Source organism: Pituophis catenifer, unplaced genomic scaffold (genome assembly GCF_029215685.1).
Source record: "Pituophis catenifer annectens isolate HBS135680 unplaced genomic scaffold, rPitCat1.0.hap2 SCAF_3, whole genome shotgun sequence".
NCBI classification, from domain to species: Eukaryota; Metazoa; Chordata; class Lepidosauria; order Squamata; family Colubridae; genus Pituophis; species Pituophis catenifer.
The window spans coordinates 75,502,967-75,515,225 of NW_027256883.1; the positions used below are offsets into that span (position 1 = coordinate 75,502,967).

Below are 12,259 nucleotides of genomic sequence, written 5' to 3' on the forward strand. Positions count from 1 at the left end.
TACTGAGGGAAACTGCCATGCCTGAGATTCAAACCGCTTTTACCATCTTTGTTCTAGACCTACTTGTTCATATCTCCAACAGCTGCTGGTATACTTCTGAGTGTGTTGCAGGACACATTGAGCTCAGTTAAGGTTGGAATGCTGCACACCGCCAAAGGGAAATCTCCTAAATGATTGTTGGAAAGGTTTAAGCTCCTCAGCTTACTGAATCTAGAATAGAGAGGAAAAACCAGAACAGGCATAACAGATTAATAAAAATAGTATCATAGAAGAAACATATAACTTAGAATACCTTAATACAATTGAAACATCAGCCAGCTATTATTTCTCCCAGTACTAGCTAAAGAGGCTAGGGTGATTTCCATTGTTGACTCTTTATTGATCTCTCATCACTTATAAAAGCTGTGGGCTTAAATGAAAAAAGGTATGTGCAGATATTAATTTTGTACCAAGTAAGGCAGCAGTGATCAAAATGCATAATGCTCAAGGGTGCACTAAAAGTCCCAGAACTATCCCAATAAAACCTATAGCCTATTTTAAGATAGCAAATACAGAATTTTTAGAGCCAGTTATGTAGAAGCTTGCCTTGCATAGATACTCTTGGAGGTAAATAAAGATTAAAAATCACTCAAACTCTGGTCATCTCACACATGGGTCTATTGCAACAAACTCTACATGGGCATATCTTTGAAGAGTATTCAGAAGCTATAAAGCTGTACAACTGACACAGTATGTAGTTGCACAGACAGTTCTTGGGCCCCCTAGCGCGGCCCATGCTACACCGCTGTTCTGTGAGCTGCACTGGTTGCCACTTTGCTTCCAAGTCCAATTCAAAATGTTGGTTCTTACCTTTAAAGCCCTTCATGGTATGGGTCCAAGTTATCTAAGGAACCATCTCACCCCAATGGGATTGGCCCACCCAATGCATGCATGGGCAGAAGGGACATGCTGAGGACTTTGTTGGTCAAGTAATTCTGGCAGGGGGTGGGAACGGGACAGGAGAAAAGCCTTTTCTGCTATGGCTCCCAGGCCCCAAAACATCATGTTCCTTGAGATGAGATCTGTAACCCCCTCCTCTTTTGACCTTCCAAAAGAGTCTGAAGACTTTGTGCTGCCAACTGGCCTAGACCCAATGGGGTCATGTCATTCTGGACATTGACTAAAACAAAATCTCCTCCTCATGTACATCTTGCTCCCTTTTCCCCCATCTTTGTGAATTTTAAATTTAGTGTTACTATTTATTGTTTTAATGTTATATATATATGAGCTGTCTAGAGTCACCTGTAGGCAAAATGGACAGCATATTTAATAAATAAAATAAAATAAAATAAACATAATAGCAGTAGTATCACAGTTACAAAATTGGTCAAATTGGAAACTTATTATGATTGGATGAGCAGATGTTTAGACTGAAGGATCGTTGGTCTTACCTGATACGTTCCTTCTCGTTGAGTGGAGACAGCAGCCAGCGTGGGTAGTGCCCATCCAATCAGCTTGAAGGACTGAGCCTGCCAATGATTTTTAGTCCCGCCTTGTTGCCGGGCATGCCCAGCTTTTGGTGAAGACTGGAAGACAGGCTCGGTGTGTGGGACAAAGGAAACAAAGACAGAAAGACAGAAAAAAATTCCTATGTCGATCCCAGCGTGAAGAAAAGGGAGGGTCTGGCTGCTGTCTCCACTCAACGAGAAGGAACGTATCAGGTAAGACCAACGATCCTTCTCCATTGAGAGTGGAGACAGCAGCCAGCGTGGGACATACCCAAGTTCACTGTCCCGATGTTAGGGGGGGATCACGCTGGGTTGTAATGTCCTCTCCGGCAACAACCCTTTGTAGAACCCGGCGTCCAAATGAAGCTTCGGCCGATGCAAACTGGTCGAGTTTGTAGTGTCGGATGAAAGGACTAGGAGACGTCCACGTGGCCGCCCTACAAATTTCCAGCAAGGAAGCCTGTGTCGCCCAAGCTGCCGTCGTAGCTGCGCTGCGGGTGGAGTGAGCTGTTAATCCTGAAGGACGTGGAAGGGATCTGACATCATAAGCCGTGGCGATAGTTTGTCGAATCCAACGACCGATGGTGGAGGACGAAACTTTACTGCCCTGAGAAGTAGGTAAGAAGGAGACAAAGAGAGACTCCGTGCGTCGGAAAGGAGCCGTCCTCTTCAGGTAAATCCGTAGTGCCCGTCGGACGTCAAGGGAGTGCCAACGACGTTCCCGTGGGTGAGAAGGCCGAGGGCAGAAATTAGGCAGGATAAGCTCTTGGGTACGGTGGAACACAGAGTTGACCTTCGGGACGAATGTAGGGTCCAAACGGAGTACCACACGGTCCGTGTGGAACACGCAAAGGTCAGGACGAGTGGACAAGGCAGCAAGCTCCGATATGCGGCGAGCTGAAGTAATGGCCACTAGGAAGGCAACCTTGCAGGTGAGGAGTCTGAGGCTGGTAGACTGAAGAGGCTCGTATGGAGAACTCGTAAGAGACTGCAAGACGAGAGGAAGATCCCAGGTGGGATAGCGATGCAGAACAGGAGGACACAAATTCTTTGCCCCCCGAAGAAAACGGCGGATCAAGGGATGTTGAGCCAGAGACGACAAGGATCCGCAGGTAAGGACCGAAGATAAAGCTGCAATGTGCCGGCGGAGAGTGTTAGGGGAGAGACCCCGGGAGAGGCCTGTTTGCAAAAACATCAGGATATGAATGATAGACGGGTGAAGAGGACTGACATCGGCCTGATTACACCAGGTACAGAAATTCCGCCAGGTGGCAGAGTAAATGTGTTCCGTAGAAGGACGTCGGGAGGAAAGTAAGGTATGTACTACATCCGCCGGGATTTGTACCTCTCTCAAAGTGCACCGCTCAACCTCCAAACGGTTAGATTGAGCCAGGCCGGGTCTGGGTGCTTCAGGATGCCTTGTAGGAGAATGTCGTCCGAGAGAGGAATGCGCCACGATGGGGTCACCGATAGTGACACGAGGTCCGCAAACCAGGGTCTCCGAGGCCAATGAGGAGCTACAAGGATCACTTCCGCTCGCTCGGATAGAATCTTGCGGATGACCCTGGGAAGGAGAACCGTCGGAGGAAATGCGTACAGAAGGCCCGACGGCCATGGAGTTCGAAGGGCGTCGACGCCGGCCGCTCGAGGATGTGGGTACCGGGAGAAAAACAGCGGAAGTTGAGTGTTCTCGTGAGTTGCGAATAGGTCGATTACTGGATGACCGAAGCGAAGAGACAACTCTTGGAAGAGGAGCGGAAGTAGACGCCATTCCGCATTGTCTATCTGCCGTCGACTCAACCAGTCCGCTTGAACATTCTGTACCCCGGAGATGTGTTCCGCCCGAAGTGAACACAGATGGCGCTCTGACCAGACCCCCAACGCGACTGCCAGGGTGAGCAGAGACTTCGATCTGGTGCCCCCCAGTTTGTTCAAATGTGCCTTTGCGGCGACGTTGTCCGTGAGGACAAGGACGTGGGCACCTGAGACTAGATGGCGGAATGCCCTTAGAGCTAGAAACACCGCCTTCAGTTCCAGCCAATTGATGGGATGTCGAGCTTCCGAGGCTGTCCAAGTCCCTTGAGCCAGTTGACCTTGGCAATGGGCCCCCCAGCCCTGAAGACTGGCATCTGTCGTTACAACCACCCTCGAGGGTTCGAGGAAAAAGCAACCCGCCGAGAGAGCAGGGGAGCGCCACCAGCGGAGGGATCTTCGTACCGCAGGAGGGAGTGGAATCGGCTTCAGTGAAGTGCCTCTGCCGGCCTTCTGTAAAGGTAAGAGAAACCATTGTAGTTCCCTGGCATGAAGCTGGGCCCAGGGAACGATAGCTATCGCCGATATCATCTTACCTAAGAGTTGAGACAAGACATAGGGGGAAACCACCCGACTCCGCTCAACCTGGGAAATTAACTGCCTCAGACTAGCTTGCCTATCGGGAGAAAGAAAAACTTTGCCCTGAAGAGAGTCAATCAGGGCACCCAGGTGCACTAATCTAGTGGAGGGGGAGAGATGACTCTTCTCCAAATTAACGGAGAAACCGTGAGCCGCTAGCGCCTCAACTGTCAGACGAATATCAGAGGCAGCCTGCTGCACAGAAGGAGACAATAGCAGAATATCATCTAAATAACACATGAGGCGAACTGAACGTAGACGGAGTCGAGCCGCCAAGGCAGCCAGTACCTTCGTAAAGGTGCGAGGGGCAGAAGAAAGACCAAACGGGAGAGCCCTATATTGGTAGTGTGCTCCATCATAACAAAACCTCAAAAACTGTCTATGGGATGGGAGGATAGGGATATGAAGGTAGGCCTCAGTTAGATCAATGGAAGAGAGGAGGTCGCCCCTCCGAACACCGTCGAGAATCGACTTTAATGACTGCATTTTAAACTTTCGGTACACAACATATCTGTTCAAACGTTTGAGGTCCAGAATAGGACGCCACCCGCCTGAAGATTTTGGGACTAGAAACACTCTTGAATAGAATCCCGAACCCTCCTGACCGGGAGGTACAGGTTGAATAGCCCTGATAGCCAGAAGATGCTGAACCGATGAATCCATAAGGGACCTCCTGACAGGATTACGAGAAATCGGACAGCAAACAAAAGTGCGAGGGGGGGGGGGCAATAAATTCAATGGCCAACCCGGATCTTAAGGTGGCCTGGACCCACTTGTCCGAAGTGGATTCTTCCCAGATAGCGGCAAAAAGACCCAATCTACCGCCAATGGGAGGATCCAGAAGGCAGTCAGCGACGGCGACGGGTGAAACGACCTCCTCCCCCTCGAAAGGGCCGCTTAAAGTTAAAGGGGCGCCCTCTAAATGACTTGTCGGAAGAACCCCGCAACCTGCTGAAAGACCCATCTCTCCTAAATGAGGGAAAAGGAGAAGAAGAGGAGGACCCCCCATCCGCACCTCTGGAGTAAGAGCGAGGAGGGTAAGGAGAGAAGCGGGGCGGTCCTCTCCGGAAGGCAGCAGCTAACACCTTCTTTTTGTCCCTAGTTTCTGTGAGGAAAGGATCTAAGGCGTCCCCGAAAAGCTTCGTGCCTTTAAAGGGAACCGAAGCCAATCGCCACTTGTGTCTGGCATCTGCCTGCCAGTGACGGAGGTACAACAAACGACGAGCCGTGACTGTCGAAGCTAAAGATTTTGCGGAGAACTTGGCAGCATTCAGAGTAGAGTCAGCTGAAAATTGAAGAGCAGCCACAATTTTATTCAGGTCTTGCTTGATACGAGTATCCCCGGGGGTTAGCTTCTCTTGTAACTGACGCAACCAAAGCAACGTTGTCCGATTAAAGAAGGAAGCCGTAGTGGTTGCTTTAATCGCCCAGGAGGAACTTAGAAAGGCCTTTTGAAGAACCTGATCAGATCTGCGTTCATCAGGTCGAAGACCTTCGTCCGGCTCACCCGGAACATTGGAGTTAGGAAGAAGAGCGGCTACTGGGGCATCCACCGAAGGGATTTGAAGAAGAGCCTCGAGATCCGAGGAGACCTGAAAGTTTCTCTTGTCATTAGACGAAGGTAGGGGAGCAGATGCCGGGGATTCCCACTGTCGTTTCACTACGTCCAGAAAGAGAGGAGGAGTAGGAACGGATGTTATAGGTCTAGCTGGTTCCGCGAACATCGGGTCCAAGCATCCAGAGGAAGATGAAGGTGGTACCGGATCAGCGTTTGGAGAGGAAAGACGGGCTGTGTTAACCGCCTTGAAAAGCAATGATTTGAACAAGGCTTGAGGAAAAAGACCCGTGAAGGCTGGCTGATCCGGGGGAAGATTCTCATCCTCCGACAGGTCAGAATCAGGATCTCCTTTGTCGATAAAGGCAGAAGGATGACTGTAGTGAGAAGAAGTAGGAGAGGTGGAGCGAACTGAATGAGAACACCCTTCGTCACTGCGGCCCGCAGAAAAGGGGGAAGCCTCTCTTACCGACCCTTGTCGACTGGAAAGACCCGAACGGGCGGCCAAGGACCTTTGAACCGCCGCCTCAATCATTTGTTGCAGTTGATCTGGAGGGACGACTGAATCCAAGGCGCGGGCAGGCACAGGGTCAGATGAAGAAGCCGTCTGTGTCGTTGGTGGATCAGGGACCGGTTGTTGAGCCACTGAGTCAGCACCCCACAAATTTTCCTCAGAGATAGTCACTGGACAATCTTGCAGAGATAGTTGATCAGGAGAAGGCGAATGTGGTACGGAGATTGGAGGTGGAATAGAAGGGGCAGGTTGAGGAATGGGGGAAGGCAACTGGGCACATGCCTTGTCACATAATCTGGTCAAAACTTTGTCTCTACGTTGTTCCGCTTTGGAAGAAGAGGATGACAAGTCACGAGAGGAAGACTTGTGATGAGAACGAGAGGGTTGAGAGGATCTGGACCGAGGCCTAGAATCTTCCATGGGAGATTGCTGGGTAGCAGACATGGAGTCTGATTGGCCAACCTCACGTGCACTGGCCTTCCGGCCGTGCTTGGATTTAGAAAGAGCCTTAGGCATGGCAACAATAAAATTGAAGTAACACCCCCACACACCGTTTATATTTGATGTGTCAGTAATCAGGTTCTGAATTGGCAGAGGGAGCGAGAGGAACTCCACAGAAGGAATTTTCGTAAAAATAACACTTATTGATACCAATTAAGGCCAGACCAACTAAGTTGGGAGCGAAAACTCCACGAACTGGAATTATGGTGGTAGTGGGGGGGGGGAGGAAGGCCTTTGAAATGTTGAAAGGGAGGCAAGACCAATCAAATAAGTAAACAAAGAAGTCACAGACTTGTGACCGTTGTAAATGAAACACTCTGGTGGGGGCGTGAAGCTCCACTAAATTTTAATGGCCAGCAGCTGACGCTGACTACTGCACAGAGTAAGGGGGCGTAAAGCTCCACTGGGCTGAAGTAAACAAACCTCCGGATCAAAGCCCTGCAGCACCGAAGGTGGGGGGGGGGCGCGAAGCTCCTCAGCTGCAATCTTGCCGCCAGCAATAAATTCGGAATAGAGCGACCACGAGTTAAATTCCAATAGGCCGCAACTGCCGGCTAGTAAGCAGAGGTGGGGGCGCGAGGCTCCTCAGAAGAATTATTTAGCCCGCCACGCTCAGCAAGTAAATAAGGCAGTCCGAGCAGAGCGGCTGCAAAAGGAAGCGTTTCGGCAGTAATAGAGTGAGGAGGAATGCAGGACGCCAATCTAGTGCTCTCCCCCAACGGCGGCAAAAATTTTTAGAAATTCAAAATGGCGGGCGCCGCTCAGGAATGCCTCCCGAAACGGCCGATAATTAACGGAGGCAAAATAAGCGAAGGGCAAGAGGAACGCTATAGCAGAGAAAGTCCCCCGAAGATCAAATGTCCAAAAAGCCCTCCCTTGGGGAGATCGAGGGCAAAGAACCCCACGCCCTTAGCAGAGGCAGGAGAGATCGCTGTTAGCTTAGGCCTGGTTCTTTACTCAAACTCACAAATACGAAGTCTAGACGGTCCAAGTCAGCCAGAATGAATCAGTCAGTGTCCCAGTCGAATCACGAAGGCAAAGTCAAACAGTCCAAGTCAATTTTTTCGAAAAAACACCAATATTAAAGAGAGAAAAAGAGAATATTTGGCCAGAGAAAAGTCCCACACACCAGTCAGCGCTGAAGGACTGAGCCAAAAGCTGGGCATGCCCGGCAACAAGGCGGGACTAAAAATCATTGGCAGGCTCAGTCCTTCAAGCTGATTGGATGGGCACTACCCACGCTGGCTGCTGTCTCCACTCTCAATGGAGAATTTGGCATTTTTACCCACCTATCGAGTCCTTTACCTAGACTTGGGATAGGCAGATGTTATTATGGTTTTAAAGGTATCATCACAGGTTGTAAGCTGTTCCAAGTAAAGCTGCCTTTTGCTATTATTATTATTATTTTCATTGTTACAATCTGTCAGATGTTTAGATTGGATTTGGCATTAGATAGTTCTCAATTTACAATCACAATCTGGGCCAGAACTTCCATCGCTAAGCGATGCAATTATGTGGTCATTTAGCTGACCAGTTTTGCTGATGTCATTAAGTAAATTACTGCAGTCAAGTGAATCACACAGTTGTTAAGTGAATCTTGTTTTCCCCATTGACTTTGCTTGTTGGAAGCTTCCTGGGGAAAGTCACAAATGGTGATCACATGACCTAAGACTCTTAACAGTCGTAGATACCTTCTAGTTGCCAAGTGCCTGTATTTTGATCACATGACCATGGGGATGCTGCAACAGCTGTACATTAAGGTGTAACTGCCCACTCTAACCACTATTATTAATTCATTTACAAAAATACTGTACAATTCTCCCTTCCCCCAAGTTTTCTTCTGCAACCATGGGACAAAAATTCTATTTGATTTTTAAACAAAAACTCAAGGAACTGTTGCTATTCTATGGTTGTCTGAGCACCTCAAGATAGGATCCATGATTGGGAGCATAACTATGAACTTACACATTCCCTAGATTCCCTCACCCCAACAATTGCCTACGTTACGAGTATTAAATGAGTTAAACATTCTCTGGGCAAAAAACATACTGCCTGGCTCATCAGAAACATACTGCAAGCTTCATTAAAATGAGAAACTCATCATTAAGTTTTCAATTAGTAGCACTCATTAAAAAACAGTTTCTTAGTGAGAAGTTTTCTACACAGGGTGACTCCTTTTTTTACAAGTTAATTTCATAACATTTTTAAAACCTCTCCTTCAAACCTACCCAAGTAGAAATAATCCTTTTAATCCTTCTCAAAAATTTGCACACCTCGAACCTGTGATAGCATCCTAAGAAGGACTCAATTTCAGGTAAAAGTGGAACAGGGAAGAGGCTATGAAGAGATTACTCAAGAAAGCTAGAGGATAACCAAGTTATCAGGCCTGTTTCTGTACCCCACATTACTCAGATTAACTAACAACACAGATTGTGAGGTGTGTCACTGAGATTAATGGCTCAATGAAATGGTTAAAGGACCCAACTGTACCAGGTTCAGATGGAGAGAGGTTCAAAGTTCATCAAAAGGTTTTATTTTCCCTTCATTAAATCCCACATGATAAGGGAATTAATACACATATGCAGCTAACAACTGCAGTATCAAAAAAGCACTTTGAAAAATCAGCCACCTGAGGGGACTCTCTCAAACTTAGCATCCTTCCTTCCCAGCTTGACCCCTTTTCGGTCACAAAAAACTAGGGCAAATATGAAAGGAATATAGTTCAGTGCTAATGTTTAGGAAAATCCTACAGGAAAAAAAAAAAACAATGGAGCAGAAAGATACCTCTCAAGAGGCCAGCCAGGTCAGAGAAATACAATCTTTCTATCTCCCAGAAAACATTTAGGAATCTCAGGAAATCACAACTTCAAAACAGTTTTCATAGGGACCCAGCTAATAATCAAACAAGAAAGAACAAATTAAAATAAAGTAAAAAAAAAAAAAGCTTAATTGTAACAACAACAAAAAACACCTGAAGTATACAAAAACATGGATCATAATTCCACCACACAGACCCACATCAACTCAAAATAACATCATCGTGCAGCAGCCCAACCTGGGGAAACGGTCATGAAACTTTCCACCCTGCTCCACCCCATATTTGTGTTGTTGTTAGTTGCAACATAAACAAAGCAATGCATTTCTGGTTGCCTCTTTCTTCTTCAGATAATCCTATGTACTGCCCATTAACTGAGACAGGCAACGGAAATGCTGGATAGGCCACTTAATTCAGATGCAGCAGAATGCCAATTTATCGTGAAACTTTTTTCTCTGACTTTGTAATTTATCTGTTAATGTACTGTGGATGTGACTGTAAAGAAAGTGGGTAAATGTTCTAGGTCGCTTTAGGTTTCAAAATTAAAATTTGAATTGTGTGGCAGTTTTTGTTTGTTTGTTGAGGCCATGCTAGCAAGCTGTGGGCACTACAGCACCACAGACTCCACCATTCAACCCAGAAATCAGGTTAAACTCAGCCTCGTTATATTGGGCTAATAAAACATAATGTACTTGAAGAAGTAAATCATGTCAGCAGGCTTAATCTTTCTTTTGAATGACTGGCTTCAGTAAGGAGATCTGACTTTGTTCAAGCCACAGTGTAATGGTTCTGCTGGACAAAGAAATCTCAAGAAGTAAGCATTTTATTCAAATGTATTTCAAATGATTTTCTGCACAATCAGTAAATCTCAACCTCACATTTAATTTTGAAATTTCCCCAGTATTTTTCAACCTAAGGTCCATTTTTCTTTTATCATTCTTCACTTCTTCTCCTTATCGTAAGAATATTAATGGTACATTATTGAATCTATCTTGAATCCATCAATTATTTTTTCTTTAATTCAATATGTCTGGTTCTCAGAGTCTGCCTGGACAAGTCCTTGCAGTTTTCTTGGCTAGTTTTTCAGAAATGGTTTGCCAGTTTCCTTTCTAGGACTGAGAGAAAGTGACTGGCTGGCCAAAAGTCACCAAGCTGGCTTTGTGCCTATGGTAGGACTAGAACTCATAGCCTCCTAGTTTCTAACTTGATGCCTTAGCCACTACTCCAAACTGGCTCTCTGTCAAATATATATCCAAACCATTAAATCAAAATTTCAATGTACTTCACTTAAACATTATCTGATTTCAAAGGAATGGAATTAGGGAGATTTCTCTACCCTCACACATTGCTAGTATTTTCAAGCTACATGCTATGTTTATCCAGGAAAAAAAATCTAACATTCTAAAAATCAACAATATGCTTGAGCATCTTCCTGAATTTACCATCTTTCTAAATTGATTTCAGAATAACAGAATTTGATGAACTAAGACAAAAGTTAAATCTGAAGGAAGAAAATGTTCAGGAAGTATGGTAAATCCTGGGAAGCAAGACATTGATTGGGCAGTTGTGAGCAATTCCTAGTAGAAGAAAATATGAGAGTTATCTAAAGAGTCTAGCATAAATACATACAGAGCTTTCTAAAATGCTGAGGGGGGAAAAGGGAAATGCGTATGAAAAGACCTAGGGGTAAATAGCCAAGGCACATACTAAAAAGTGTAGGTACTCAGTCTCAGAAAAACTAGAATGCAGAATATGCTGAAAAAAAAAATAGCTTTTCAGGTTCCCCATTATAATATGTTATATTATATATCTCAACCTCAGCAATATCCCATTAACTTACACATTTTATAAGAAATTTAATAAAAATTTATAGCTTTATAAAATTCTACATACTCAAGCATTTCCTAGGCTCTCTAAATTGGGAAGATATAGCCTTCCTGGGTGCAAAGTGTAAAGAAAGAGGTAGGCATTGCTCTGAATATCGATCAGAATATATAGCATCAAAATAACCTGAGAATTATTCCCTTTCCAGCTGTGTCTGACTCTAGGGTGCATTGCTCATCTCTTGGCCAAGGGAATCAGCATTGTTCAAAGACATTTTATATGGTCATGTGGCCAGCATGATTGTATGCGAAAGATGCATGGAAAGTTGTTACCTTCCACTGAAGTGGTACCTATTAATCTATTCACATTTGCATGCTTTCAAACTGCTAGATGGGCAGGAGCTGGGACAGAAACGGGAGCTCATTCTGTTGCATGGTGCTCAGGTCTCAAACTTGAGTTGTCAACTTTCTGGTTGAAAAGCTCAGTGTCTTTAACCATTGAGCCATGGCGGCCCCTTTAAAAATATGGAATGTTTCATGAATTTGTGTGTCATCCTTGCTTATATTGTTTAGGAAGTTGTTAAATTGGAGAATGAATGGATTTGGATAGTGGAATAACATAAATACTTTGAATAAACTTTGCAAAGACTAGTTTATCCTATTCTAATGCCATCCACAATTGTTGGGACTAGAAAAACTAGAATTCCCAACCATTTGGGGCAATATATTTTGTTTCAACATGATACTAGATTGGGGAAGGCTGCAGTACATTGATAAAGAGATATTTGAGTCACGGGTAAAATGTGGTGTTTTTTTAACATCTTAAATGACTATTCTTAAGCAGCTGTCATGAAAACAACCAGAGAAGCAGCAACTAAAGATAATCCTACATGGTGGCCTGCACTAGTGAAAGATGCGAGATTTACTGAATTGACTGAAAACAGTGACCGGTGTCATCAAAATAGGAACTAGAATGTTGAAAAGGTAAACATCGAGATTTGTTTTCCACCCCTCACGTAATACAGAACTTAAAGGTCATTAAATGACATTGAGACGCAGAAGATCTAGGATAGACAAATCTGATTTCAAAGGAATGGAATTAGGGAGATTTCTCTACCCTCACACATTGCTAGTATTTTCAAGCTACATGCTATGTTTATCCAGGAAAAAAAA

General features: G+C 45.3%; 1 protein-coding gene across 1 annotated transcript in view; it reads right to left on the reverse strand.

Annotated features, from left to right (window-relative positions):
* PHLPP1 (PH domain and leucine rich repeat protein phosphatase 1) overlaps positions 1-12,259 on the reverse strand; it is a 225,752-nt gene that overhangs the window by 58,838 nt on the left and 154,655 nt on the right. Inside the window, exon 5 of the mRNA XM_070940757.1 lies at positions 64-210. Coding sequence (XP_070796858.1) covers positions 64-210 — 147 coding nt within the window. The remainder of the gene's footprint in view (positions 1-63; positions 211-12,259) is intronic.